At 39.2% G+C, this 26,038-nt stretch overlaps 3 protein-coding genes across 4 annotated transcripts in view; 1 reads left to right on the forward strand and 2 right to left on the reverse strand.

The window, feature by feature from the left end:
* Window positions 1-14,332, forward strand: part of LOC105384209 (protein scabrous) — a 27,127-nt gene extending 12,795 nt beyond the window's left edge. Inside the window, exons 3-6 of the mRNA XM_038122180.2 lie at window positions 435-602; window positions 11,237-11,695; window positions 11,926-12,126; window positions 12,419-14,332. Of these exons, the coding sequence (XP_037978108.2) occupies window positions 435-602; window positions 11,237-11,695; window positions 11,926-12,126; window positions 12,419-13,147 (1,557 nt within the window). The 3' untranslated portion in view covers window positions 13,148-14,332. The remainder of the gene's footprint in view (window positions 1-434; window positions 603-11,236; window positions 11,696-11,925; window positions 12,127-12,418) is intronic.
* LOC105384235 (trypsin delta) lies at window positions 14,323-23,105 on the reverse strand. Of its 2 annotated transcripts, XM_048632711.1 has the most exons (9): window positions 23,011-23,105; window positions 22,693-22,793; window positions 21,978-22,111; window positions 18,223-18,384; window positions 17,491-17,584; window positions 16,501-16,617; window positions 15,689-15,691; window positions 15,360-15,556; window positions 14,323-15,055 (listed from the first exon to the last, which is right to left on the reverse strand). In XM_048632711.1, the coding sequence occupies exons 1-9, from the start codon at window positions 23,072-23,074 to the stop codon at window positions 14,659-14,661; spliced, it is 1,269 nt and encodes a 422-aa protein (XP_048488668.1). In that variant the 5' UTR covers window positions 23,075-23,105; the 3' UTR covers window positions 14,323-14,658. The 2 variants fall into 2 exon arrangements, with proteins under 2 accessions (XP_048488668.1, XP_037978104.2); XM_038122176.2 differs by lacking the exon at window positions 15,689-15,691.
* Window positions 23,106-24,228: 1,123 nt separating this feature from the next.
* Window positions 24,229-26,038, reverse strand: part of LOC105384233 (solute carrier family 15 member 1-like) — a 52,073-nt gene continuing 50,263 nt past the window's right edge. The window contains exon 16 of the mRNA XM_048632947.1: window positions 24,229-24,447. Within this exon, the coding sequence (XP_048488904.1) occupies window positions 24,280-24,447 (168 nt within the window). The 3' untranslated portion in view covers window positions 24,229-24,279. The remainder of the gene's footprint in view (window positions 24,448-26,038) is intronic.

The following is a 26,038-nucleotide window of genomic DNA, read 5'->3' on the forward strand; positions in this document are numbered from 1 at the left end:
AACTTATCTGTTCCGGTGAGAGCGAACTAAATTGGTCCATACCTCATTACTTACTAATGAATTTCATATTGACATGACATAGATTATATGGACCAATTTAGTTCGCTCTCACCGGAACAGATAAGTTTGTGGCACTATACGTTATTTTTAGTAAGTTATTTTTACCTACATTGCTACAATTTATTTTTTGCTCTTTTGATAAATTTTCAGAGCCTACCAAAGCTTATACGGCATAATTTTGGACTATGTAAATAAACTAAATGAAAGCTGAATGTGAGTCCTCTTCCGATCAAATCGACTGATACATCGAAAAAAAATATACATTGATATAAAACCGATCCCCTATTCACCTGTTTCACACACACAACCGCAGACTAACCAAACTTACAAACCCATTTACCCCCGTAGTTTAAACCCAATATCCTTGTCCCCAGATCAAGCAAATGAAGACGGACGCAGCTGACCTGACGCAGTTGGCCCGGACCCAGGAGGCGCGCGTGGACAAGCTTGAGGCCGACGTGGGCCGGCTCAAGTACGAGGGTCAAACCCTGAGGGCCAACAGCGCTGAACTCCGCGCCTTGATCTCCAAGCTTAGCAAGGAGGTAAGTCAGTTTTTAGGTGGTTTACTGATGAGAGAGAGTAGCAAGGAGGTAAGTCCGTTTTAGCTGCTTTAGTGATGAGAGAGAGTAGCAAGGAGGTAAGTCAGTTTTAGCTGCTTTAGTGATGAGAGAGAGTAGCAAGGAGGTAAGTGAGTTTTAGATGCTTTACTGATGAGAGAGAGTAGCAAGGAGGTAAGTCAGTTTTAGGTGCTTTACTGATGAGAGAGAGAGAGGTAAGCACTTATGTTTCTTGATGATGATGATGATGAGACTGTTGGAAGATGTTAAGGCAGTTCCAATCTCACACTGCTAACGCATTACGGTACGTTTTACGCGTTTTTGCGTGTGCGAGAAGTGAGTGGAAGTTTTTTATTGCTCGCGAGTGTGAGTCGTGTCGTGACCTCTTGCACTTACTGCTCTAGACTCTCTAGAGGTATGAAAGCAGTCGATAAAAAACGGAAATAGTCTGCTGACTCAATATAAGTATTAATAACTCGTCTGAAGTTATTTCCTGCATATTGAAGACGGCGGCTTCAGTAATTCAGGGACTAGGTATTTAAATTGATCTACTTATAGACAGCGCCCGACAAGAAAATGCAATTTAAAAATAGATTGCTTCTTCAGTTCTGAGGGTTCCTAGGGTAGGCATAGATTCATAGGTACTTACAGTCTATGATTGAACCTTACCAACCTAACAAATATAGCTTGTGTTAGTATTATTAGGAATTCCGGATTTTTTACATATCTTCAAGCAAAATTAGCTAGTTTACTAATATAAGCTAGTTTTGTACCTTCAGATGGCAGATTTCTGCCATAACCGCCATACTTGCCTCTTGCCCTGGGTATACGAAAATACAAAAAAATTATTTCCGCGTAAAAAAAACTGGGAAAACCGCCCTTATCTGGAGATAACCAGTTCCAAATTTGCGTAAAAGCTGCGGCCACTTAACACTGACTATACAGGGTGTAATACAAGGCGCTCCTGGGACCAACTTAGATGATAAATCGGGGCGGATCTTCATAAAGCTGGCTACATTCAGCGACGCAGCGCCGCATTATCTGTGTGCCGTATTAGTCCCGGTTACGTATTCACGGCGGTTTCTTTATTTTATGCTGTCGTTTAGCTGAACGGAGAGCGCTTTTCCGCTTATGAAAATTGCCTTAGGGACCGATGCGGTTTTGTGAGTTCTTGAAAGATCACGTGCTTGGTTAGTCGATCGCTTCGAGCTGTTTTATAGTAAAGTAAAATTACATAAACCTTATTTGGTAAGTTACTAAACCCCCTTCATGAAAGATATGTACTTTCGATCAAGTCTTTAGAAATTTTATCGGATTCTATCGGTCCCACTTAACCACGAGGCTACATGTTTGTGCTACATGAGAAGTATACAAACTTACATGTTTTAAACTTTAATTATCATAATCTTATAAGGCAAGCCTAACTTTACATTATACACATAAATATATTGAGCAGCTATGCTACCCAATATTTTTACTTAAATTCTTATTTTTCCCAAGTAAACGTACCTATAATGCTATAGCAACAATACATTGCTATGCCGACAGGATCGCCAGTCAAAGTTGTTCAGAAAAACCCGACGTGCCTCGGGGCGCCCTAAAGAACAACCCTTCATTTTATCGGAAAATATTACATAATACTCCTTCCTTGCGGCCAGTTTGCTAAACTCGGAGTCCTAAACAAAAGACATTTGCCTAATATTCTCCGAACAATATTTGCATTTATTTTAATCCCACTACATACTTACCAAATATTAACGCTTCAGCCACTTTTCCATGTTTAAATAGTACCTATGTACTTATAGAACATACTATATACATGTGCACTCACGACTGCAATCCCCGAAGGGTGGGTCAGAGGACTCAGAGGTGGCTCACAAGAGTCACAAGCGAGCCACCCACTTTTCGCGGCACATTTGTACTCACGTGATAAGTTGCGACCCATATCGCCGTTTTGGGATAAGTACAATTCTATACTAGGTACTTAGTAGAACTTTTCCATAAACTAGATTTTATTAAATCTTTTCTAACAACATGTTATTCAAGAGTACACGTGTAATCTAACAGACAGATAACAAGACCTAAGAGGATCTGAACTGGCCTAACTAGACAACCTATAGTTAAGTCTTGATCTAACGAACTCATGTCCTTAAACCTCGGGAAATTTAACTTTAGCTTCCACACCATTAAGAACTTTGTGCTTACGCGAATATAGGTGGAAATGGAATGTGAGAAATACTGCTGGGTTGTTGCTGGTATATTCTGAGCTGTAAGGGTGTAGGGATAAAGGTGGTAGTAGAATGTGGGTTTGTGAACAACAGGTGCCTTCCCATTTCATGGTGCATGGGTGCAACCGTCACTGAGGGCCGTTGGTCAGCGACCAATATTGTATGGAATAATTGTATCAAATTAACTATACACAGCGCAGAGAATACGTTATTTACATAAAAAATCGGGCAACCACATGAGACCGAGTTGGTGATTATAAGGGTTAGCGTTTTGTGTGAGAATATGTTTTTCTGTTTAAGTTTCTTCGTGTTTAAATTGTTAGTTGAACATTTGTGATTTTTAAATACAGTTTTAAGTTAAGTCCTTAGCTGGTGGTGATATGGAAGGATCTGACAAAATCTTTTTTTTTGTAGTTTTATACTTAGCATAGACTTTCGTTCGGTACGATCTTTATTTTATTATTAAAGATCAGTTCAGCTACTAACAGTTATTAAAGATTACTTAATAAAGGAATCTCCTCACAAAGCGATTGTGTTATAAGTTATAACTTCATAACCAACTAGGAAAAGATAATCCGATGAGAAGCAGAATGCAGTCGAGGGAAAAATGCTTTCAAATCAGATGAAAGGTAAAGCGGATAGTACAAGGAATATTGCCTTTGAGAGGAAAAAAGGAAGATGCTAATAATCCTACTCACTTTTATTTATTTCTTTGGATGTAGTTGAGTATAAAATATCATTAAGTATATTTTTAAAGGCCTGTAAAATTCATGGTAAAATGCCTCATCAGTAATTTAAGAGCGACGACTTTATGCAGGTACTTATAAGTACCCAGTAATCACTATGCACCTATTCGGAATACATATTATACTAATTGTAAGTCACAACAGTGTTTCCATTTGAGTAAGCAGGTGCAGCCACTAACACCCTCACACTACAACATAATACACATTCATTCTAAAGTTATAAATTACCCATATGCGGCCACTTCTAATAATTGAAGCTAGATTAGGACTGCAAAGTATATTCAAACAAACAATTTACCATCCGAGAATTTACCGATATTTCAAACAGAATATTTCCACTACAACTAAACGATATCCAACTAGAGAAGGCACTTCTACTGATTAATAAACTTTAAGTACTTATACATACAGAAACCCAACACCTGTCGAAGCCAGGACCAGGCTCGCATAGTCCAGTGCAAGTAGGATTAAGTGCTACTTCTAGTCACAAGCAATCACATCCCAACTTTACCTACGTACGTAGGTACTCAAAGTTTCATGAATTGTTCGTAATTCGCTAGCTAGATTGGCCTAACATAACTCAACATCAGCAGTTCCCAAAATGTACTGCTCCAATAACAATGCAGAATGTCATGGTCATCGTCTACAAAGCCTTTGACATGCTACCAATGATGACAAGTGAGCCAAAATCTTTTGAAAGCGATTGTACTTTACATGCCGCAAAATTGGTCACTGACCGCTCAAGTAGACCCATACCATGCCCAAAACGCATTGTGATATCAACAAAGAGACGGTCACACTAATGTGAGTTAAACGACACAAACGCAATTTCGGAATGCACCTCTGCTCAGGCAAAGCGGGCTGAACCGTATTTCGATTATTGGCGCGCAATAGGTAATGCCAAATCACGTGCATTGCTTTGCCGTCGTAAAGCTGGCTATTCAGATTGGATCCTGCTGACGACATTGACAATAGCAGCAGTCGGCAACCGAAGCGCAGAGTAAATTGGAAACGCACCCGGACTCAGTACAAAAGGTAACATATTAATTTTGTCGGGGCCTTTTGAAAAGCTTGTTTTTTCCCATTTTGTTGCACCAATTAGCCAGAATTGAGAGCATGGCGACTGACAAAGGTTTCACTGCAAATTTAAAAGAGTAATAAAATGAATTGTTAAAATCGTGCCGCATGATTTTGAGAGATATTCGGAAAAATTTCGGTGGTAGTGGTAGCCCACTTGATGTGATTTATAATCAAAGGTGATGCCAAAGGCCTAAGCTTATGGTATTTTGTTTACCCGAAGTTATGTTTGCGTGTGGTGACACAATTAGGTATTTAAGCATTTACTAATCTGTGTTGGTTATAAAATACCCAAAACCCTAAGAAAGTCTCTCGACTGATATCAGCAGAATACGATACAGCGCATTTATGCAACAAAACCGTGAGAACTTGATGAAAATCCTTAAATTTTGCATAAAGTATTTATTACGACAAAAACTCCCAAGTGGACCCCCCACCGCGGACACCGGACACTGCCGTGCGCAGGCGCAGGAGGTCACTCTAGCTTACCAAAAAATAAATTTCGGAACGCTGCAGCGCTTGTCACGACTCTATATCGTTGTATTTAACGTACCGATTGCGTGACAGTTTGAGCGTGAGTTTTTTTTGTCAATCTAGAGTAATCCTTCAGGTATTTAGGCCAAGGACTGATTGAGATACTTAATTTAAAAAAACCGGCCAAGTGCGAGTCGGGCTCGCGCACAAAGGGTTCCGTAGCTTAAATCAACCTATCTCAAAAACTATAAGAGATACTTTGATCAAACCAAAAATCGTTGAAAGAGTTAATTAGCATGCATCACCTCTATTTTTTTTAGAATTTTATACCCCGTAGTTATAAAAATAGAGGGGGGGGACATACTTTTTACGACTTTGAGAGCTGATATCTCAAAAACCGTTCACTTTAAGAAAAATGTTTTGTAGAAAACTTTATATCATTTTAAAAGACCTTTCCATTGATACCACACACGGGTATGTACATCGAAAAAAAAAATTTCATCCCTCAGTTACATATATGGGGGGCCCCACCCCCAATTCTTTTTTTTACTATTTAGTGTCATATTTTTGTAGCGGTTCATACAACACATATTCCCATCAAATTTCATCACTGTAGTACTTATAGTTTCCGAGTAAATCGGCTGTGACAGACGGACAGACGGACAGACGGACATGACGAAACTATAAGGGTTCCGTTTTTGCCATTTTGGCTACGGAACCCTAAAAAGCTTTATTTTTAGACAAAAAAGACATTCTAAATATATCCCAAATTATTTCTGTTAACACAAATACCTATTTAAAAGAGCTATTATAAATTATAGTAAGTATACGAAGTGGTAACTAATTACCTAGTTCTTCTGTTAGAGATATTAAAAGAAGAAGTGCAGATGTGCGTTTACTCTACCCACACATTTCAAATTAAATTTTTAATTTCCGTTTTAGGTATTTCACCTTTGTTACACAAGAGAAAATTTAGTTTTAAATTCCCAGAAGAGATGTTTTACTCTTTTTAGAGACTTCATTATTACTAAGTAAACACAGTTATAGGGATATTACATCAAAAGTCTAGCTCTTTGTTATCGTAATACTGATTAAATATTAGATGGAGAGGAAAATTTTGTAATAGATACTCTGACAATACCTTGATAATTATCTTTTCCACCCGTGTCTAAGTAAGTACTTATTATATCAAATTGCATTGCTACATGTATTTACTTTGCAAGTTTTGATGAATCAAGCTAACTCTATGTAATACAAAACTTCAGGAATGGAACAAGTTTTTTTGTTTGCCCATTCTAAATCTTCGTAATGCCTCCTTGGGGTACTCGTTATCTTTAGAGTTTTCAGACTTTGAGACATCAAGCTCCTTTGTATAACAATACACTGAAGAATCTTTCAGAAATACCATTTCAGCTATGTATGGAAATGGCGGCTCTAAGATAATAATCAGTACGAAGTTAAACATATAAATAAAATTAAATTTACTAATATTACAAACGCGACATTATTTAATTCTTTATTGCACACATATAAAAATACATGTACAAAAGGTGGGCTTAATGCTAAGAGCATTTTCTACCAGCCAACCTACAGGAGGTGCAGGAAAACAAGTACAAAGATGTGCAAAAAAAAAAAAACGAAAAAGTATGTAAGATGAAAAAACTAAAAACTAAATAGTCACATATAAATATCTTCATTAAAAATTATGTAATTTTTAATGAAGATATGGTAGTAGGATGGACGTTATATGCATCTTTAACGAGAAAAAGCTGGTCATTTTTTTATTAAGTATTAATATAACTATGTATAATTGTATATGCAGCTTTATCCCAGAAATTCCACGGGAAAATAAGGCGAAGCGACTATCGCTTGTATGTAATATGAGATTGTTTTGTCCCATAGATTAAGATCAGGTCATTTGCCATTAAATAAGTTTAAATAGGTATATGATGAAAGTTGTAGGCTCACCGGATTGTTCAGCATGTTCAGTAGTAGAGGACTTATATCATTTTTTGGTAGAATGTAAACAATATAATTCGGACAGAGCAATGTTATTTCGAAAACTTCGAGTCAATCTAATTGACGTTGGTGCATTTCAGACTATCCTTTCAAATCCATGTTCTATTGAGGCCAAAATATTGTATAGTTATGTAAAATATTGTTTAGACTTAAGACAACCCTAGTTTAGCATTTATTTAAATAGTGTATGTCTCGATGAGACTGACATGGTCACAGTTTATTGTAAGTGACCTAAGTCTCTTTAATAAATAAAGATTAAAAAAAAAAAAAAAACCATTTCAGCTATGTATGGAAATGGCGGCTCTAAGATAATAATCAGTACGAGGTTAAACCACAAACATATAAATTAAATTAAATTTACTAATATTACAAACGCGAAATTATGTAATTTTTAATGAAGATATGGTAGTAGGATGGACGTTATATGCATCTTTAACGAGAAAAAGCTGGTCGTTTTTTATTAAGTATTAATATAACTATGTATAATTGTATATGCTGCTTTATCCCAGAAATTCCACGGGAAAATAAGGCGAAGCGACTATCGCTAATAAACTTTCATAAAAATCATAGGTTACCTACATTGCCTTATGTATTATCTACCTATCAAACATTCAGCTCCAGACATAAACCTAATAATACCGTATTTTCAGTAAAAAAAAAGTAAGACAGAGTACAGCACCTGTCTTTGCTTGCGTCTGCTCAAAACTGGTTCAGCTTCCGTGTCTGTCGAACGAAGGCCGAATTACTTACATTATTGTAAACGAACTGTACAGACAGCAAAAGAGATACCTATACCCCCAAGTGTGAACGTTTTGATTTTCAAATCTACTGGCTGGTGTTACGTGAGTCGTGACATGGTAGGTATGGATCAATAAAGTTTGAATGTAATAGATAAAAGTTCTTCGATTTATCATATTCCACTTATGTCTAATGTACCTATCGTAATTCGTAGGATAAAACCATAGAACAACACGGAATCGGGTGTACCCTCATAAAACTGTTTATGCTTAAGGTGGTTTGACAGTTCTTCATGATGATGACTTTTGATCTACAAATTTTAAGTTTACGCAATGAATAAAAAATTAACACTTGTCTATACTTACTAATAGAGTAAATAGTCACGTAAAGTTTATAAAGAAAGTAAAGTCATAGAGTAAAAGTTGTTTAGATTGACTTGAAGTTACGCAATCTATTTTATTTTATTACTGAATTACTATCGTTTATTTTGATAAAAAAAAGTAAGACAGAGTACAGTAGTACAGTAGTCAAATCCTTTATTCGTGTACACAGGTAAATGGAGATCTGATACAATTGGTAGTAGGTACATTCCATGTACTGCTTATTAAGCATACGAATATTTAGTGCGCATTTATTTGCGCAATGAAAGAATTACCTACCGAAGGGATTTCCTTCCAAGCAGGTTGGCAACCCAAACGTTATTACATTAATTCGGTACTAAATATAATAGTTGAAAGCCTTCAGCGAAGCTCGAAGGTGTCAGAACTATCTGACCCTTGTACCCTTCCCTAACTCTATTACTACAATTATAGAATAGTTTAAAACTGCTATTATAATTTCACAGTTCAATTACCAACAGTTCGTTTTTAATTCAACTATACTTACCTCCATATACTCACTACTGAAATTCTAATATTTGTAATAATTACTTATTGGGAAAAGATCCAATGACAGATAAAATTATAGGATAGGACATACTAACTAACTTTAATATAACTAAGTACACATAAACTTATTACATAAATAATACAACACGAAGCGGTCTTAAAACACAAGAAAATGCACCTATTATAATCCTCCTACACAGGTTTTTAAGAATACAGTATGCACAAGCCAAATGCGAAATCTTGTGGATGCCAGGTGCTATAATTCCGACTATATCGTACTCGTATAGTTATACAAATGTTGGTGTACGAATGCAAAAAGATAGCCGACTTATTTATAAGCCAGCAGGTGGTACATCTTACCAGGGCGGGGTAATAATGGTCCAGGGGGACTACTCTATACTGATGAAAAACTGAGCTGTCGTGTCGTGCAATCACACAACGAGTCATGACTCGCGCAGCAGCGCTCCTTCGTTTTTCGTCATATAGAGCGACCCCAGGCCAGATCAGGCCAGTTTTATGAATACCTCCATGGTTGCGGGCTTATTTGGGTGACGAACATGTGGCTTTGACTTTCATTAAATGTATTATAGCGGTTATTGAAGCCAATCTCATTGATTGGGAACTAATTGAGTGAGCGCAATTGTTGTAGGGTAATTTTCAATACCACTCAGAATTAGTTTAAACAAATAACTAAATTATGGGTTTATCTTATTAAGGGTCTGTTCCACAATGTCTGGTTAGTGGCTACCTGACGGATAAAATACATGCTGTCACTTTCTGTTATTATTTTTTAGACAGTGACAGCATGTATTTTATCCGACAGGTAGCGACTAACCAGACATTGTGGAACAGGGGCTAAATCTCGTGAGAAATCATTTTCTCATTTTATGAAGGAACACCACCAAGGATTATTTATTGAATGTAATTGACAATAAATCCGAACATTAAAGTTACAGCACAAATATAAGATTTTCCGGTGTCCATTTGGCTTCATTACCTATTTATAAGCACTTAGATAAATAATGCATTCTCCCCGCATGGTCGGTGTGGCGTGCTGGAGTGTGTAATGCAATGTTACGTGCACGTCAGATGGCTCGGAAACGTGGAAACGGACCGGAAACGTGGAAACGGGCCGGAATGCCGGAAACTCCTCACCTCCGACTGGATGCACATAATTTCGTGGCATCAAGTGCACATAGGACCGGTGTGTTTGATATGGCATGGGACTAAACTAGATCTGTGTAGTGGAGTGTCTAGTCTTCTGTTATGTCTAAGTTTACATTAACTTGCCGTTTTTATGAATCCCTTTTCTATGAAGTTCCTTGGTATTATGTGATTTGGCGTCCAATCCAAACAGTCACTATACAAAAATAGATCAACACTTTTTTATAGTGACGGACGGTTTTGCAATAAGGGTATGAATATGTTAAGACAGGGGTACCAAAAAATGCGTCGGCAATAAACAATAATGTTGTGCGCGAAAGTGCATGCGTTCTTCACGAAACCAGTCCCGGGGCTGCGGCGCGAGCCAATGTCACCTCTCATTACACGCTTACCGCAGTCATTAGAGGCCATTCTCCCTTGCCGCTGCCCTAAGGGTTTAATTATATTTATGTCGATGATTTCGAGCAGATGGCAGGGTCCAGTTCTTGAGGAATCCCTAAGAGGATCGTTCGTGAGTTTTTTTTGTCATCTGTGCCAGTTGGCGCTCGCTTCGAGACTTCAATTAAAAGTGCTCTAGGTTATGGTTACAATTATAGCCCACTCCTTGTTATTGACGGCTTTTGTAGGCTCGTATTTATACAGTGTTTGAAGTAAAAACCTGTTATTATAACTTGTGTTATTGATAAAAAAACGCCGAAATGGTCGTTTCGGCCGTCGATCTTTTCCTAGGTCTCAGACACGCGGGAAGAAACATGTAACATATTCTACGTTAATATTAGTCTTAATACCAAACATTAATAACTTCAATACGGAAAATCTAACCCTTTTAAAGATACATTTATTCCTTAGTGACTTAACCACCTCGTTTGCGAGTTCCGATTAAATATTCCCTCACTATTTGTGTAGGAATTCGCTCCGGCAGCGCCAGCGGTCTGCGCTAATGGGCTAATTGACTGTTGTATTCACCCAACAACACCATGTTTACCCTCCTTAGCTTTCATCTCGCCAAGCTTTCATAGACTGGGTTTAATGTTGTTAATAAGTGAATTAATGGAGTACCTTTGTTTCGTCTGTATCAGCTCGCAAACACAGTTTACTGTTCAGATTGAGTCGCTTTCAAGATGGGTAGCGCATTGCCGTGATCTCGGTATTAAACAACAAACATCTGCCCTAGTTGGGGTTTAATACTTAATTAATAACCTCGATATCTTTAGTAATACACCGTTCATCAATCCAACTGCCTCTTAATATCTCGGGTGGGTGTCTAACTTCATCTATTGTTGCAGCTGAAGAAGCGAGCTGAGTACGAGGAGCCAGGGGTGTACAACGACGTGGTGATGGAAGACGGGGCCCGCATGGTGCAGATGAAGCCTCCCAACGGACACAAGTACCGCCACAGCAAGATGGTGCACACCCAGATCGCCCGTCTCGCTCGCACCCAGGACCAGCTAGACCTCTACCAGCAGAACCTTCAAACCCAGATCCTGGACGTCCAGAAACGTTTGGATCGGCTCGGCGAACCCAACTGGGACCTTGTCACCGCCAAAGTGGAATTTCTGGAGCTAGAGGGGAAAGTGATAAGGGAGCAGATAGCCAACGTGTCGAGGGACGTATCTGACCTGACCAAGGTGCATTCGTCGATCCTGGAGCTTCGCGAGGATATAGAGAATGTGGAGAACAAGGCGGACAAGACCATACCGGAGTTCCGCAAGGAGATCTCAAAGCTCGATGTCGGCGTGGCTCAGGTGAATAATTTATTATGCTATAGTGTAGATTCTTATGAGAGGTTTCAGATATCCTGTTAGAATTGTAGGTTCTGATTGGATCGCTCAAAGCAAGCACTGCAGAGAAATTCTGGTACATTTTTGGCCTCTGGAGTTCTAAAGTAGCCAAACTTGTACGTGTTTCTGTTCCTCATTTGACTATTTACTATATCATCCCTACAATCTTTACTCACCCCTACCCCTGCCCACAGTTGCACGCCCAAGTGTCCTACATGAAGGAGGACCAGGAGAACCTGCGGCAGTCGGTCAAGGCCATCGCCGTGAGTGTCAGCAATACCATCGACCGCGCCGAGATGGACCGCCTGGATATGCAGCGCATCAACGAGTCCATCACGCAGCTGAAGAGCCACTCCAAGCAGCACTTCTACCGGCTTAATGACCACATTTTGAAGGTATGTGGGGTTTAGGTTGTTTGTTTTGGAAGTAGGAATTGAATGGTAAGGGGTGAAATAGAGTAGGAAAGATTGCTCGGATTGGGCAAAGGTATGGTGTGTCCTGAATATAAGGGATAAAAGGGTGGATGATGTTTCGAGAGAGATATTTGGGGATCCTATTGGCTAGTAGTTCAAGTCGTCGTAAATTATGATCATAATTTAGAGATTTACAAAATAACAGGTGTAGTTTCTCACACCATCAGCTATTTGTCAAAGAGAAGCAAGATGCAAATCAACAATTCCTCCACAGAGCGAGGCCAACTCCGCCCCCGCCCCGCTGGCCGCCAACGACACTCAGATCATCACCCTGCCGGAGCTGATGGGCGAGGTGAAGGAGCTGCAACCCGTGGAGCGCGAGTACGAGGACCTGGTGAGCCAGCTGCCCCGCGACTGCGGCACCGTGGGCGGCGCGGCCGGCGTCTACCTCATCCACCCCGGACGCGTGCCGCTCGACGCCTGGTGCAGCAACGGAACCACCCTCCTCCAGCGACGCTACAACGGATCCATCGAGTTCAACCGCAACTTCCAGGCTTACGCGGACGGCTTCGGAGACCCCGCCGGAGAGTACTGGATTGGCCTCGAGACCATGCACCAGCTCACCGCCGACAACTGCTCCTCCATGCGCATCGACATGACCGACATCTACGGCGGCGCCTGGTACGCTCAATACGAACACTTCAGCGTTGGTGATGCGGATGGCGGCTACGTACTGACTGTGAGCGGCTTCAAGGGCAACGCGAGCGACGCCTTCGACTACCAGAACCACATGGAGTTCTCCGCCGTGGACCGCGACCGGGACATCAGCAACACGCACTGCGCCGGCAACTACGAGGGCGGGTGGTGGTACTCGCACTGCCAGCACGTCAACATCAACGGCAAGTACTCCCTGGGACTGACCTGGTTCGACGCCGCCCGCAACGAGTGGATCGCCGTGGCCACCAGCGACATGCGCCTGCGCCGCCGCCCCGGATGCGCCTAGACTCACCCGCTCTACCCACGACCAACGCAACGTCATTATTACCCATACCAAAGATACACACTAGTGCGTGGCTAAATGTTATGCTTCTATACGCCGATATTTATGTCTCTTTTGGCGACTCACTGTACCTATTCGTTAGAGTGATCGGCTGTTTGTAGAGAGCCTGATCCTCGTCAATGTATACTTAGATAATTCAGTAGCGATACAGAAGTTATTATTATGGATATTCTTAGCGTTTCATGTTTAAAGGTAGTTTTATTTAATGATTTTTGTATAAATATGTTGGCGGACTTATATCGCATTAAATACTATTTTAAGTCATGGAAGTTAATTAATTACAAGTCATATAATATTATTTCACTGTGTGCATTTAATGCAATTATTTTATAGTTAAAATGATTATCACTTAAGTACCTTTATCACATTCCAATTATATTATTAATTAGTACATAGTGTACTTTACATAATCATGTTAGTTATTGGAAATCTGATAAAACATTTGAATTATTTAGTTGGTATCATTTTGTTTGGTGGAAAGAAATGGTATTGCCCATGCGGCGGAGTATAGAGTAATTTCTTGAATGTAGAAAGAAGAAAGACTGTTTAATTTAATTTTTAACTATAAAACCTACTTACATAAACATGTTGACTGAACATAATTTTGACCGATAAGTATTATTGATAATTTTCTCTCGTTTATTGTCATAATTGATTTTCTTGGGAAAATCTTATTTTTGACTTGATTTCATATCTTATTTTAATTTTAAAAGTACTTATTTTTAATTGCATTCAATTTTGTTTGCTGATTTGATTTATAAAGTTCAGGAACTATTTTATTTTACTTATAATTTCTATGTTATTTCTGTATTTATTACTGTAGTTAAATTACATACATATACTTAGGATTAAGCAAGTATAACTATTCATTAAATATTTATCTAATTAGTATCGTAGTAGGAATATACGACATATCTTACCTAACTATAGATGTTTTCCGTAAAAGGAACTAATAGTATCATATTTAACTTACACAGAAATGAAATAAAAAATACAAAAAAAATGTTTGTGTCACCGATTACCGTAACTCAATATCACTATATTCACATATTACTGTTTCGTAGAATGTTTAATCAACGTAATTTACCAATGGAATTTACCAAATAAATCAACTACTCACATATGCAATTCGACTTTTATTTCAAAAATCAACCCAAGTAGTTAAACTTTTAAGATCTACTAAGTGTCACTACAATTTTTAAGCGTATACAGGGTGTTGCAAAAAGGGTATGTTACTAAGCCGAAAGAGCGAATCTTCAAAACTCGTAAAACAAAAGTTGTTTCGAATGACCCCCCTCTCTGATTCACCCCCTTTCGGCTTAGTATACCCTTTTTGCAACACTCTGTATAGGACGGCTTACGGCCTATTGGACTAAAGGGCTTTTACTAATCTGACCCTCCATTTGTACTCATCTCAACCTCCTCATCATTCGTATCATCATCGTCACCTCTGACTACTCATATCCAATACCATTTTCCACTTCAGTCATTACACCTTCACTTTCAGCCAGGCTGTCTTCATCCTCAAAGTAATCTTCTTCATTCACCAACAGTAGACCATCAGATATCATCTTCTGTCTACGGTCTCGATACATTTTCTTCTTGTTCTCATGATACTTCATGTCTTCCACAAAGTCTCTGACATCGAACACTCGTCCGCTCAGCTTGGTAAGCTGGTTGTCTATCGCTTTAGCAGTCAGCGCCCTCTGGTGAGTATTGTTAGCTGGGGGAGGGTTTCTTCGTGTCCTGACCAGGGCATCACGAAGCACATAAGCTCTAGTCGCCTGGTACAGTTCAGATAGCTGGACGTGGGTAGTGCTTTCTAGAATCTCTAGGTTGTATGTCAGCCAACTGTGGGTGAATCATTCATTTGCTGTGGTTAAGCATTGCAAGGATTTTAAGGAGGCAGGATAAAAAGAGCAGAGATGTAGTTAGTAGGAACTCGATAATTCTAATAACCCGCTATAACCTTCGCTATTAACGTAGATAAACGTCACTATATCGGGATTTGCCATAAATACAGCAGTGTTATTGGTGGAACATGCATTAAACAAATTTATCGACATCAATAAGAGACATTCTGACAGACATTCTGTCGACAACACCAACAAAAATCTCTATCATAAGCAGTCAAGTCAAAAGCGTAACCACTCACCGATGGTACTTCCTGACATCAGTATAGACTAGCGGCAGGTCCCCCGTGTATCCACAGCCGTATCCCCAGGACAGGAGCCCCAGTAGCTGTCCCCCGACGACCAGTGGAGCCCCCGGGACCCCCAGGCAGGGGGCGGAGGCAGCAAGACGGCGAGCCTCGCCGACGCAGAGCATGCCAGCCGAGATTGGCAGGCCCAGCTGGTAGGACGGAGTAGTGTAGATGTAGAATAGTACGATCGGTGCTCTTTAAAGGAGTCAATAACAGAGTCTTAACAACAACAATAAGTATACAGAAAATAATACAAACAAAGGTTGCTTGCAAAAAGGCACCAGCTTAGCATGCTGTGTTTTCTGCTGGTCTTTATAAACCTCCCTGTATTCAATTTCAAATTACGAACATACGTATCGTGGTCACAAATGCGCGTATCTGCCATTCCTGAGTGTTTCAGGCGCCACGTGATCGAAGCGAAAGCGAAGGATAATAATTATGTCCATGGAAGGATCAATAAAATTACTTAGATAATCTGCCATAAAAAAAAAAGAAATATAGGTATATACACTGCCGGGCAATGAAAAAGTTCCACTCATAAAATTCCGACAACAAATGACCCGAACTTTTTTAAAGGTTTAATTTTAAATTGGAACAAAATATTACCGAATTTAGTTGGTAATATCCTGATGCTCTGTTAAATGTACGGTCAGGTGCAAATAAACCTGAACCCCCTCTCATACTAACAATGTTTCTAAGGGGTGTCAGGTTTATCTGCCCCTTACTGTACTTAAATTTTGCAGAAGACGGCATTAACCTTTTCCTTTTCCGTTTAGAAGTAAGTAATTTGGCGTTTTTCTCAGTGGAAATTTTTCATTGCCCGTGAGTGTATAAAAAATCTCCATCGTTTTAATTACCATTCTACCCTAGGCATGCAATCATGCAATCTAAGATAAAGGTACCATTATACCACCATACGGGGACGTCCACGCTCGCTGGCCAGATTTCAATAAAAAATATCCTGTGTATCAGGGTCGGCCGCGTGTTTTTCTTGAATACGCCAACAGGCTTCAAGTGGTTCTTAGCATAAAGCCACTGGCCAATTCCCCGATAGTACATACTACAGGCATTAGCTATATCAAAACCACTTCACCTCCGTATACTCATCACAGGTCTCCTTGTCCACATGCAGGAACACAGAGCGGAGCGTCGGGTCCACACTCTCGCCCGGGTAATACCGGGAATGCCTCGGCAGGCATATCTGCCGTGTCTGTAAGCGGTATTCGATTGTAGTGCGATCCCCACGCGCGCCAATGTAACTGAAAACCGCGGAATGCGTTCGGAACGCTTTATTGGATAATTGTAAAGCAATCGCTAACACGTAGGTCGAACGTCGTAGGGTGAGGATGTGTTTTATTAACTGGAGATTTAAAATTCACAATCTTTACATTCAGTAGTTACCTACTAGATGAAAATTATACTTTTTACCGGTAAGACAACACTTGTGGATGAAGTAAACAGAAACATAGACATAATTATGTAGGTAGCCAGAACTCAATGGAATATTCCAGATTTTTATTCGTTTAAATAAGTATACTAAGCAAAGAATGAATTAATGAAAAACAAACAATGGATAATAATAGATAGCTCTAGATTGCGCAGTATAACGTTACCAATGAAAACTTTAAATGAAATCGAAGTATGGTGGAGCAGAAGTTTATTAATTATGCTGAAACGGAATCTATTTAATTGTACAAGTTAGCTATTGGCGTACTCCTGTTTCCTGCGAGAGGTCTGAAGCCGACAGCCAAGATAGGAAGCTGCAGAATTGATGTGCACACATTTAAACTGAAGATGCACAACCCACAAACAAATTATATATACAGGATGTTGCAAAAAGGGTACACTAAGCCGAAACCTACATGTGCAGCATGCTGCATGGCATATGTAATCCCGAAAATGAAATCAGAATTTGAAAATTCGCGAAAAAAATGACATTCTCCATAGTTAAAAGTTCTTAATTTTATTCTAGATTTCACATATAAGCGAAACACTACGAATACTTTTATGAGTTACGACCAGAAAAATTTAGACAGTCTTAAATTATGTGCCTGAAATGCAACCAGAAACAGCTTCTACTTACAGCGGCACTGCACTGCCCCCACCCAGTCACAAATGCTGATAGTCCAGCTATCGAAGCATTGGCTGCAATCAGAGGGACAGGTTTCATACCTAGCCTGAAAGAAATATAGGAAAAGCATTGATTATCCTAATATAATAAATGCGAAAGTAACTGTGTCTGTCTGTTATTCTTTCACGCCAACACTACTGAACGGATTTGAATGAAATTTGGTATACAGATAGTCTAACTAGACCCTGAGAAAGAACATAGGCTACTTTTTATCTCGGAATTCCCACGGGAAAACTTTTTAAGGCGTAGCGAAGCTCGCGGGATCAGCTAGTACAATATATACACGAAAAGTATTTGTAAGAAAGACACACAGAAAAATATCAAAATCTTAGTTTTATGCTACAGATTGTTCAGATTTATTCGCTCTGTACGAAGCGGTTTAGAGGACGCACTTGTATGAATATCTACAAAGAATACTTTTTAAGAATCGTTTATGCAATGCGTGCGATACGTACCATACGATACCGATAAGTAGGTAGACTTACCTTAATGCCTAGTTTCACCATATTTTGTTAGATCATTAACACCCCTGTTACATTGTTTTGTCATCAATTATACGTCATCTTCATATTAAATTCTTGACAGATGTGTCAAAAGTCAACCACTAATCCCTTGTTATGTTCTAACAGAGTATGGTGAAACTAAGGCTACGGATTGTTTATTGATATGTGTCAGTGACGATACCTGCTCGACTGTTCCTCATACACCCTCACCAGCGCCAGGTCATGTCTGACGGCGGAGACGTCGAACAGCGGGTGTATCACCACCGCCACCACCGCCAGGACGGAGGCTCCGCGGTCGCAGTACGACTCCCCGCCCACCACGCCCAGCTCATATGTCGGCACGCTGGAACAGGGGGGTCAGATACAGTTGAACTATAAAGTCTGAAAATGGAAGTGGATCCTAACTAATTGTTAAAGACCGTATATAATAGATCTACTTGATTATATTTAAGCAAAAAAACGTTAAAAAGCCAGTCTTTTAAAAATCGCACTCTTAATTGTCATGACTTTATAGTTGTACTGTAAAGTGGTAGCTCGAGCAGCGGCCCTCCGAAACTTAGATTTTCGTCGTATGGAGTGACCCCACAGAGATCGGACGAAACAGATGTTAGTCACCGACACAAAAAGAGGGGTCTTATGTATATAAAGTTTGTGTATCTGTCTGTGGAAGCATAGCCTACTAATTGCTTTCCTTAAATCGATTTCCGTTTTGATGTTTGGTGCCATAATGAAAATAGTCAGTAAGTATATCGCATACCTACATTGACCTGGAACCGGTAACGTCACAGATAATATTGAAAGGGGAATTATAAAACGAGCGAACAAAAAAAAACTTTGCGACTGATGATGACGTACTGTTTTAATAACTTGAGCGGCATGAATTTGAGTAAGCGAAAAATTAACTAAACTGCCGACGAATATTGATTTATAATAAAATCCAGAACGAGCTTACAAAAAGTGGACTGTGATAAATCCATTTCAGATATTAAAATTTTATCCGAGCGACTTAATTACTAAGTGAGCGACTGGAAATACAGAGAGGGCAACTTCAATATTAAGATATATTCGATTTTTCTAAGTGAGGTTATACTATGCGAACTACTAAAAAGTTCTCTTTGAGCAAATTTATGTATGCTGCTTTATTCATGATTATTGGTTACTGATATTCTATTTGAGGGCTTATGTTTTTTATTTTGATACGCTTTTTAATGAAAACTACAGATTTTTAAATGCACTGGCAAAAAGGATCGTGCGACTGTCCCGAATTTTTCAATAGATATGTATGCAAACACGTTTTGGGGCTAGCAATTCGGCTCAAACTAACAACACCACCACTGGAAGCAAAAATGATACCCATTGCACAAAAAAGAAAACGAGGCCGGCCCAATAAGTCCAAGCCCGCACTTATTTACCAGTGACGATGAGTAGTAGGGCTCCTCATACCTATCAATGTTTCTTAGTATTAATAAGAAGTTTTTTTTTTAGTTGACTGAAGCGTCTTATTTTTAACATTGTTTTATTTAATTACCCTTATATTTCAATAATAAAATTTCTCAACTAATAGAATAGTGTTTCTTCAAATAGTTATTTCATATTATTTTTATTTTGTAAATGTGAGCTCATTATACTCTGCTCATTAGTGTATTTTTCAAAGTGGTTTTTGTATTCGAAACACTTCATTTAAGATAAAATGCCGCTCAGTATAAAAAATACATTTGCCAAATATTGAAAAAAATGCAGGACGTAACGTTGACACTCAAACAAATATTGGGTCGCTCAAATATTATGAAGCTGCTCATTTTGTATTTTAAGTAACTCAAATTAATGTTTGTAAGTTGCTGTTCTGTTGATTTCTCGTCACTCGCAGTCAGTCGCTCACTTAGTAATTCTATAACCCAAATTAATTAATTTTGACACTTAGAACTGTAATTTACAGTCACTCGTTTTATTGCTACCCATATTGAAATATCAAATATCTTAAGAAATATCCGTTGAAAACGCGAAAGTTAACAAAGATAAAACTTTGTATTCTGAAAGCGACCCAGGCAGGTTAAATATTTATTTATTTTCTATGCGGGTGTAGGTACTTTCCGTAAAAATACTTACCTACCTTTGATCCTTTAACCTCGTTAGACGAATCTAGGTCTACTTTTATCTTAGATTAACAATATACGAACAAGGATAGAGTGTCAGTGCAAAAGAAACATCTCGATAAATAACACCCCACTTCTACCATTGAGATCTTATTTTGAATTAGTTCAGTTAGAAGATTTCTGACTTTATTCATTGCTACAACAGCAGTCATTAGATTGAACTTTGTGTGAGAAGATTGTGACTCTATTCATTGCTACAATGGTTGTCATTAAATTTAAATTAAAACGGTTTGACAGTACACAAAATGCGGACAGTTTTTGTATCTATCTGATACACCATCCTGTTCGTATATCGTTAATCTAAGATTTTTACAGACAGGAACAGGATTCGACTGCAAACCGATCCAATGCACCCAAAGAGGATTACTTCCTACAAATGATTTCACAAAAATGCTCAAAGCAGTATGTTGTCGACTTGTGCGATTCCGACCAGATCCGCGCGACATAAAGGAGTACTTATGGAAGTACTAGTATCCTAGTATACCTAGATCTAGATCTAGGTTCTGGATGAGTTGCCTGTATTCTACCGAGCCCAAGGAAATAATCCCCGTCTCTCTGCAAGCGAGACTGCAGATTAAAGTAAGCCGTTCAAGCTCCAATAAGTCAATACTAGGTATATCCTGTTTATGATAGCCTAGTTATCAATTTTTTAATAATTGATCATAGTGAAGTTAGTAAATAACTAACTTTGCTCCAGTAATTTTTCGGTAGGTTTCTCTTCCGGTCAAGCATAAAACAACCCGCCTGCCATATACCTGCACATCTAGAATTTAGATGTGTACTCTAAGTGCATTGTAAGGATCAAAAACCGGCCAAGTGCGAGTCGGGCTCGCGCACAAAGGGTTCCGTAGCAGCAAATCAAAATTACAGTTAAATCAACCTATCTCAAAAACTATAAGAGATACTTTGATCAAACCAAAAATCGTTGAAAGAGTTAATTAGCATGCATCACCTCTATTTTTTTTAGAATTTTATACCCCGTAGTTATAAAAATAGAGGGGGGGGGACATACTTTTTACGACTTTGAGAGCTGATATCTCAAAAACCGTTCACTTTAAGAAAAATGTTTTTTAGAAAACTTTATATCATTTTAAAAGACCTTTCCATTGATACCCCACACGGGTATGTACATCGAAAAAAAAAATTTCATCCCTCAGTTACATGTATGGGGGGCCCCACCCCCAATTCTTTTTTTTACTATTTAGTGTCATATTTTTGTAGCGGTTCATACAACACATATTCCCATCAAATTTCATCACTGTAGTACTTATAGTTTCCGAGTAAATCGGCTGTGACAGACGGACAGACGGACAGACGGACATGACGAAACTATAAGGGTTCCGTTTTTGCCATTTTGGCTACGGAACCCTAAAAACGGCGATACTGCTCGCGACCTATCCCGGGAGTTCAAATAATTTACAGCGAAAAGCGGGTGACTCGCTTGCGATTCACCTCTAACTACTCCTTCGGGCTTTACAGTCGTGAGCATAATATATGTATATCACAGACGTCTATTACACTAGACACCAGCACAAATGCACTCATTTCTGTGAAAACCACGCGTGCCTATTTTTTTACTGATAATGACATCTGGACTGTATGAACAAAAGTTGAGATTTTCAACTTTTTTAGTCGGTCATGTGTAGAGTAACCTGACCCCCCTCTCATAGTAACAATGTTTCTGAGAGGGGTCAGATTTCTCTGTCCTATACTACTTCGTTACTAGTTTTTGACACCCGCAGTACGTACACTTAGGGAATGTGGTATGTATGTAGAGACCTACTGATGCAGCGGGTGTGCCGCGGTGACTACCACGCCGGTAGTCAGCAGGGCGCCCGTGAGGTAGTGGCTGCAGTTGCGACGCACGCTCACCACGTAGGGATGCTCCAGCACTGACACGTAGCTGGCGTTGACGACCTGTCGGTAGGAGACATCGTCATCATCATAGACCTTGTGGGACTCTTTGCGACAACAGCCCGTAGAAAGAAAAAATTTGGGAAAGGGGCATTTTTGAGTTTTTTTTGTAATTCTTTTAGCGGCCGTCCATTAATCACGTGAGGCTCAAAGGGGGGGGAGGGGGTACGGAAAACCTCACGAAACATCACGAGGGGGGAGGGGGGGTTCTCGTTAGACATCACGTGTATTAATTTTTTGTCAAAAATTCGGTATTTCTGAACCGATATTTTGGACGGCGCAAAAATTTTAACGATTTGTAGTATGACCTATATTTTTTCTAGTCTAAAATTGTCTCTACATAGACTTCCAAAAAATACACGTGATCCAGGAGGGGGGGAGGGGGGATTGGTCCCAAACCTCACCAAATATCACCAGGGGGGAGGGACCTCAAAAAATGAGAAAAACGACCTCACGTGATTAATGGACGGCCCCTTACGTAAAATCTACGGATATTCCTATTTCAATTTGGTATGTTGGTAGCTCCCGGTGTTGTCACGGGTAAAGCATGTAACAGTTAGTTATTTATAAATTGACTAAGTTACCTTACGATTTAGAAGAGGCGTATCTCCAATACGGAGATTTGCGGTGGCGAAACTTCCATCATCGGACGATGTAGCCAATGTAATGTCTGCTGTGACAGAAACTGAAAATAAAATGCCATGAAAAACAGAACTTGTAATACCTGCAACTTAAAATCCAGACATCTATTTCTTTATAAGTTATAGGAGGCCAAAAATGGCCTGAACTTACTTTGAGATAAGGATGGTACGGTCGTGCCGTGCATATATTATGTGCCACATAGCTCTATTTATTTCTTTCCCATCAAATAAATAAATATATATATATATATATATACTTACACCAAACAGAAAGCCATAAACCACACCTGAGACACGTTTTACAAATATCTGTAAATGTTTTCATTTTATTTGTAAAGCGCTAAGTTGCAATCTCATTGGCTATGCTTCACAGAGCAGAGTCGAGGCGGCGGCGGCGGCGGAAGCGGCGTCGACAAAGAGGCGCGCCTTCTCTATTTAAAAGATATGAATTGGAAAGTTAAGTTAAATTGGTGATGGAGAACTATCGAGAATGGCGACACATGAATGGAAAACTAATATCTAATACTTATTGTAGATCGGTTGACTGTTTAAAGTTGAGCCCTAAGATAAAAAAAAAAGTTTTTTTAGGCAATTTACTTTCAATTTTCTTAGGGCTGATTTTTCAACAGTCAGATAACAGATAAGTGTTATATCTGAGGAATAACATTGTAGCTGTCACTGTCTAATACAAACATTCAGCCGCGACAGCATCAGAATTATTCCTCAGATCATTTTTATCTGACTATTGAAAAATCAGCACTTAATCAACTAATGACTTGTTGTGCCGTCTTCTGTTGTAAGGTTGTACTGCAGGAACTTACTTGCATCCTGTATTCATTACTTATTTAAGAAGAAAAGGGTGCGAACCTGCGAACTTCGGCAATTAACTAATGAGAAAACATTTCCACTTCGCGTATACAGCTTATGTACAGGTTCGAAACTTACCTTTTTATTTTTATTGTGGATTCTTAATAGTTGTTTAGGTGTGACCTGGATGTTTCTTTTAGAAAATCGACAATATTTCCTGATCGTGATCATTATAGTACCCTTCACCTATCTGTGGACCGTAAATGCTGCGTAAATGTTACTACCTAACTTCGAAAAATTCAAAGACTACCTAATCATGACCGGATTAGTTGATAAGTACAAATTATTTAAAAGTTCAAAAAAAGATGTTTGGATGGTATATAATGAAAGAAAATAAATGTAATCAATAACTTTTATTATAGGTACTTGGAAGTGTGAAACTGACAACCGAAGAATACGTTGAGTTATAAAGAAATCACCCGAATATTCATAAAAACATTAATTCTACACAATCTTTAATAAACATAAATACCTTTAAGTACATACAATTATTCGAATTCAAGGCAAGTAATATTTTTGTTCTAAACACATACTCCATATAAAAATATCGTACTTATGTATAATCTTATTTCAAAATAAATCTTAAATGTATTTCCAAAAAACTACCTTAAAGTAATTCAAAATATTATATTCATGCTCCTTAAGAATCAAACGCACACTCAATCACTTGGCCAGCGTAGTGTGTCCGAGATCGGTGTCGGAGGGGGTGCCAACATGGACGGTGGCGTGCCGCGGCCAGCCCCCCCGGCGGCTCTGCATGGCCTCCAGACACGACCAGGCCTTGCCGCTGCTCGGCGTGCCGAGGGTTGATAGCGAGTGGATGGATATCACCTGCGATGGAGGGAGGAACTGGGTTTAAGTAGATTTATGGGCTGGTAAGAAGAGGTTTCTCTTGTGATGTCTCATTGTTCCTAAGAAGCTCTGCGTACAGCTGAAGTCAAGGCGGCGGTGTTGACAAAGAGGCGCGCTGTGCTTGTGCTATACAATACGAGCCTACGTCGACGCTTACTGAAGAAGTCGAAGCGGAATCACGGCCCAGACGAAGTGCAGGCGAGGCAAGAACTGGATATGCCAATGAGACATAATTCCCTACGCCTTACAGCTCATGCGACTCCACTGCGACGCTACCGCGACGTCGCCTCGACTCTAGCAGTGACCGGAGCGACTTAAATGCGTCCGGCGCACCCTAGCCGCTAAGCGCCTGACACTAATCTGACTGGCCAATCCTTTCACCACGGTGGCAAACCTTAGTAAAGCTCTTGAGAATATCATCGACACACAATAAAAAGACGACTATTATTTATTTCATATATAAGTTTTAAGACATGCTGCATTTCACTTATTGACCCAATTCATGCAACACTCAGACATATTATAGTGTTGCAACCACGGGTTGGTCATAAATAACTCTGTTATATTTTTCAGTCGGCCTTAAAATATTTGTCACGTTCGCATGAAATGTGATTACCGCCGCCGCCGCCGCCGCCGCCGCCGTACAGGGCAATCATTTTAACTTTCGGCCGAAATAGGGTCGTGTTATACAATCGCTCTGTATCTAACTACAATGTATTTGTGTACCTACAAAGAAGGTAGCTAATTTGAAATAAGCTTAAAATTATTTCATAGAATAATATACATAGTACCTAGGTGTGTATATTTAGGAACAAATTCTCTATCACATGGTTTTGAAGACATATAGGTACGTCCACAATATGGGCTGTATTTAAATTAAAATTATTCTCGCATAAAATAATGTCGTAACCATATACAGCTCTAAAAGCGCTCATATCGATGAGAATTATCACCCTGTGTAGAATGTACTTATTGTATATTGTACAGCCAACAAAAAGATCAAGACCCACCGCAGACATAAACAGTTGAATCAGAAGACTCACAAATTAAGATTATTTCATTGATACATAGACTATGCAATGAAGACTAAGTATATTATATGATTTTTTCATATCACATATTACCTGGATCATAAAATTAAAGTGAAGCGACCATAAAAGTTTTTACTTTATATTATTTATTTTGCTGACTGTCCTTCATATTTTATACAACGTTGGCTACTCCGTCTTTTGTCTCGGCCTGCTTGTGTTTTATTCGGATATTTTGGGATGTCCTATTTAATACACGTACGGCGTACCCGTGTCCATCATAGTAGGTTGTTGTTCTATTGATAGACTTTAATAACATTATTATATCAGGGTTCACTGTGCGGCCGCCAGACAAAATCTATTTCGCAATCCGACATAGGTAGGTACGTTTAAGACAGAAATTAAGCGTAGCTTTAAAAAATAGATTATTGTAGTATAATTTTATCGCTCGCTGGCAGGGCTACACGGGTTTGTTATCGACATCGATAAACTCGTTTATTGCGCGTTTCGCCAATCACAGCGCCTTATTTAAGTATGGCTAA

This window comes from Plutella xylostella, chromosome Z (genome assembly GCF_932276165.1).
Source record: "Plutella xylostella chromosome Z, ilPluXylo3.1, whole genome shotgun sequence".
Taxonomy (NCBI): domain Eukaryota; kingdom Metazoa; phylum Arthropoda; class Insecta; order Lepidoptera; family Plutellidae; genus Plutella; species Plutella xylostella.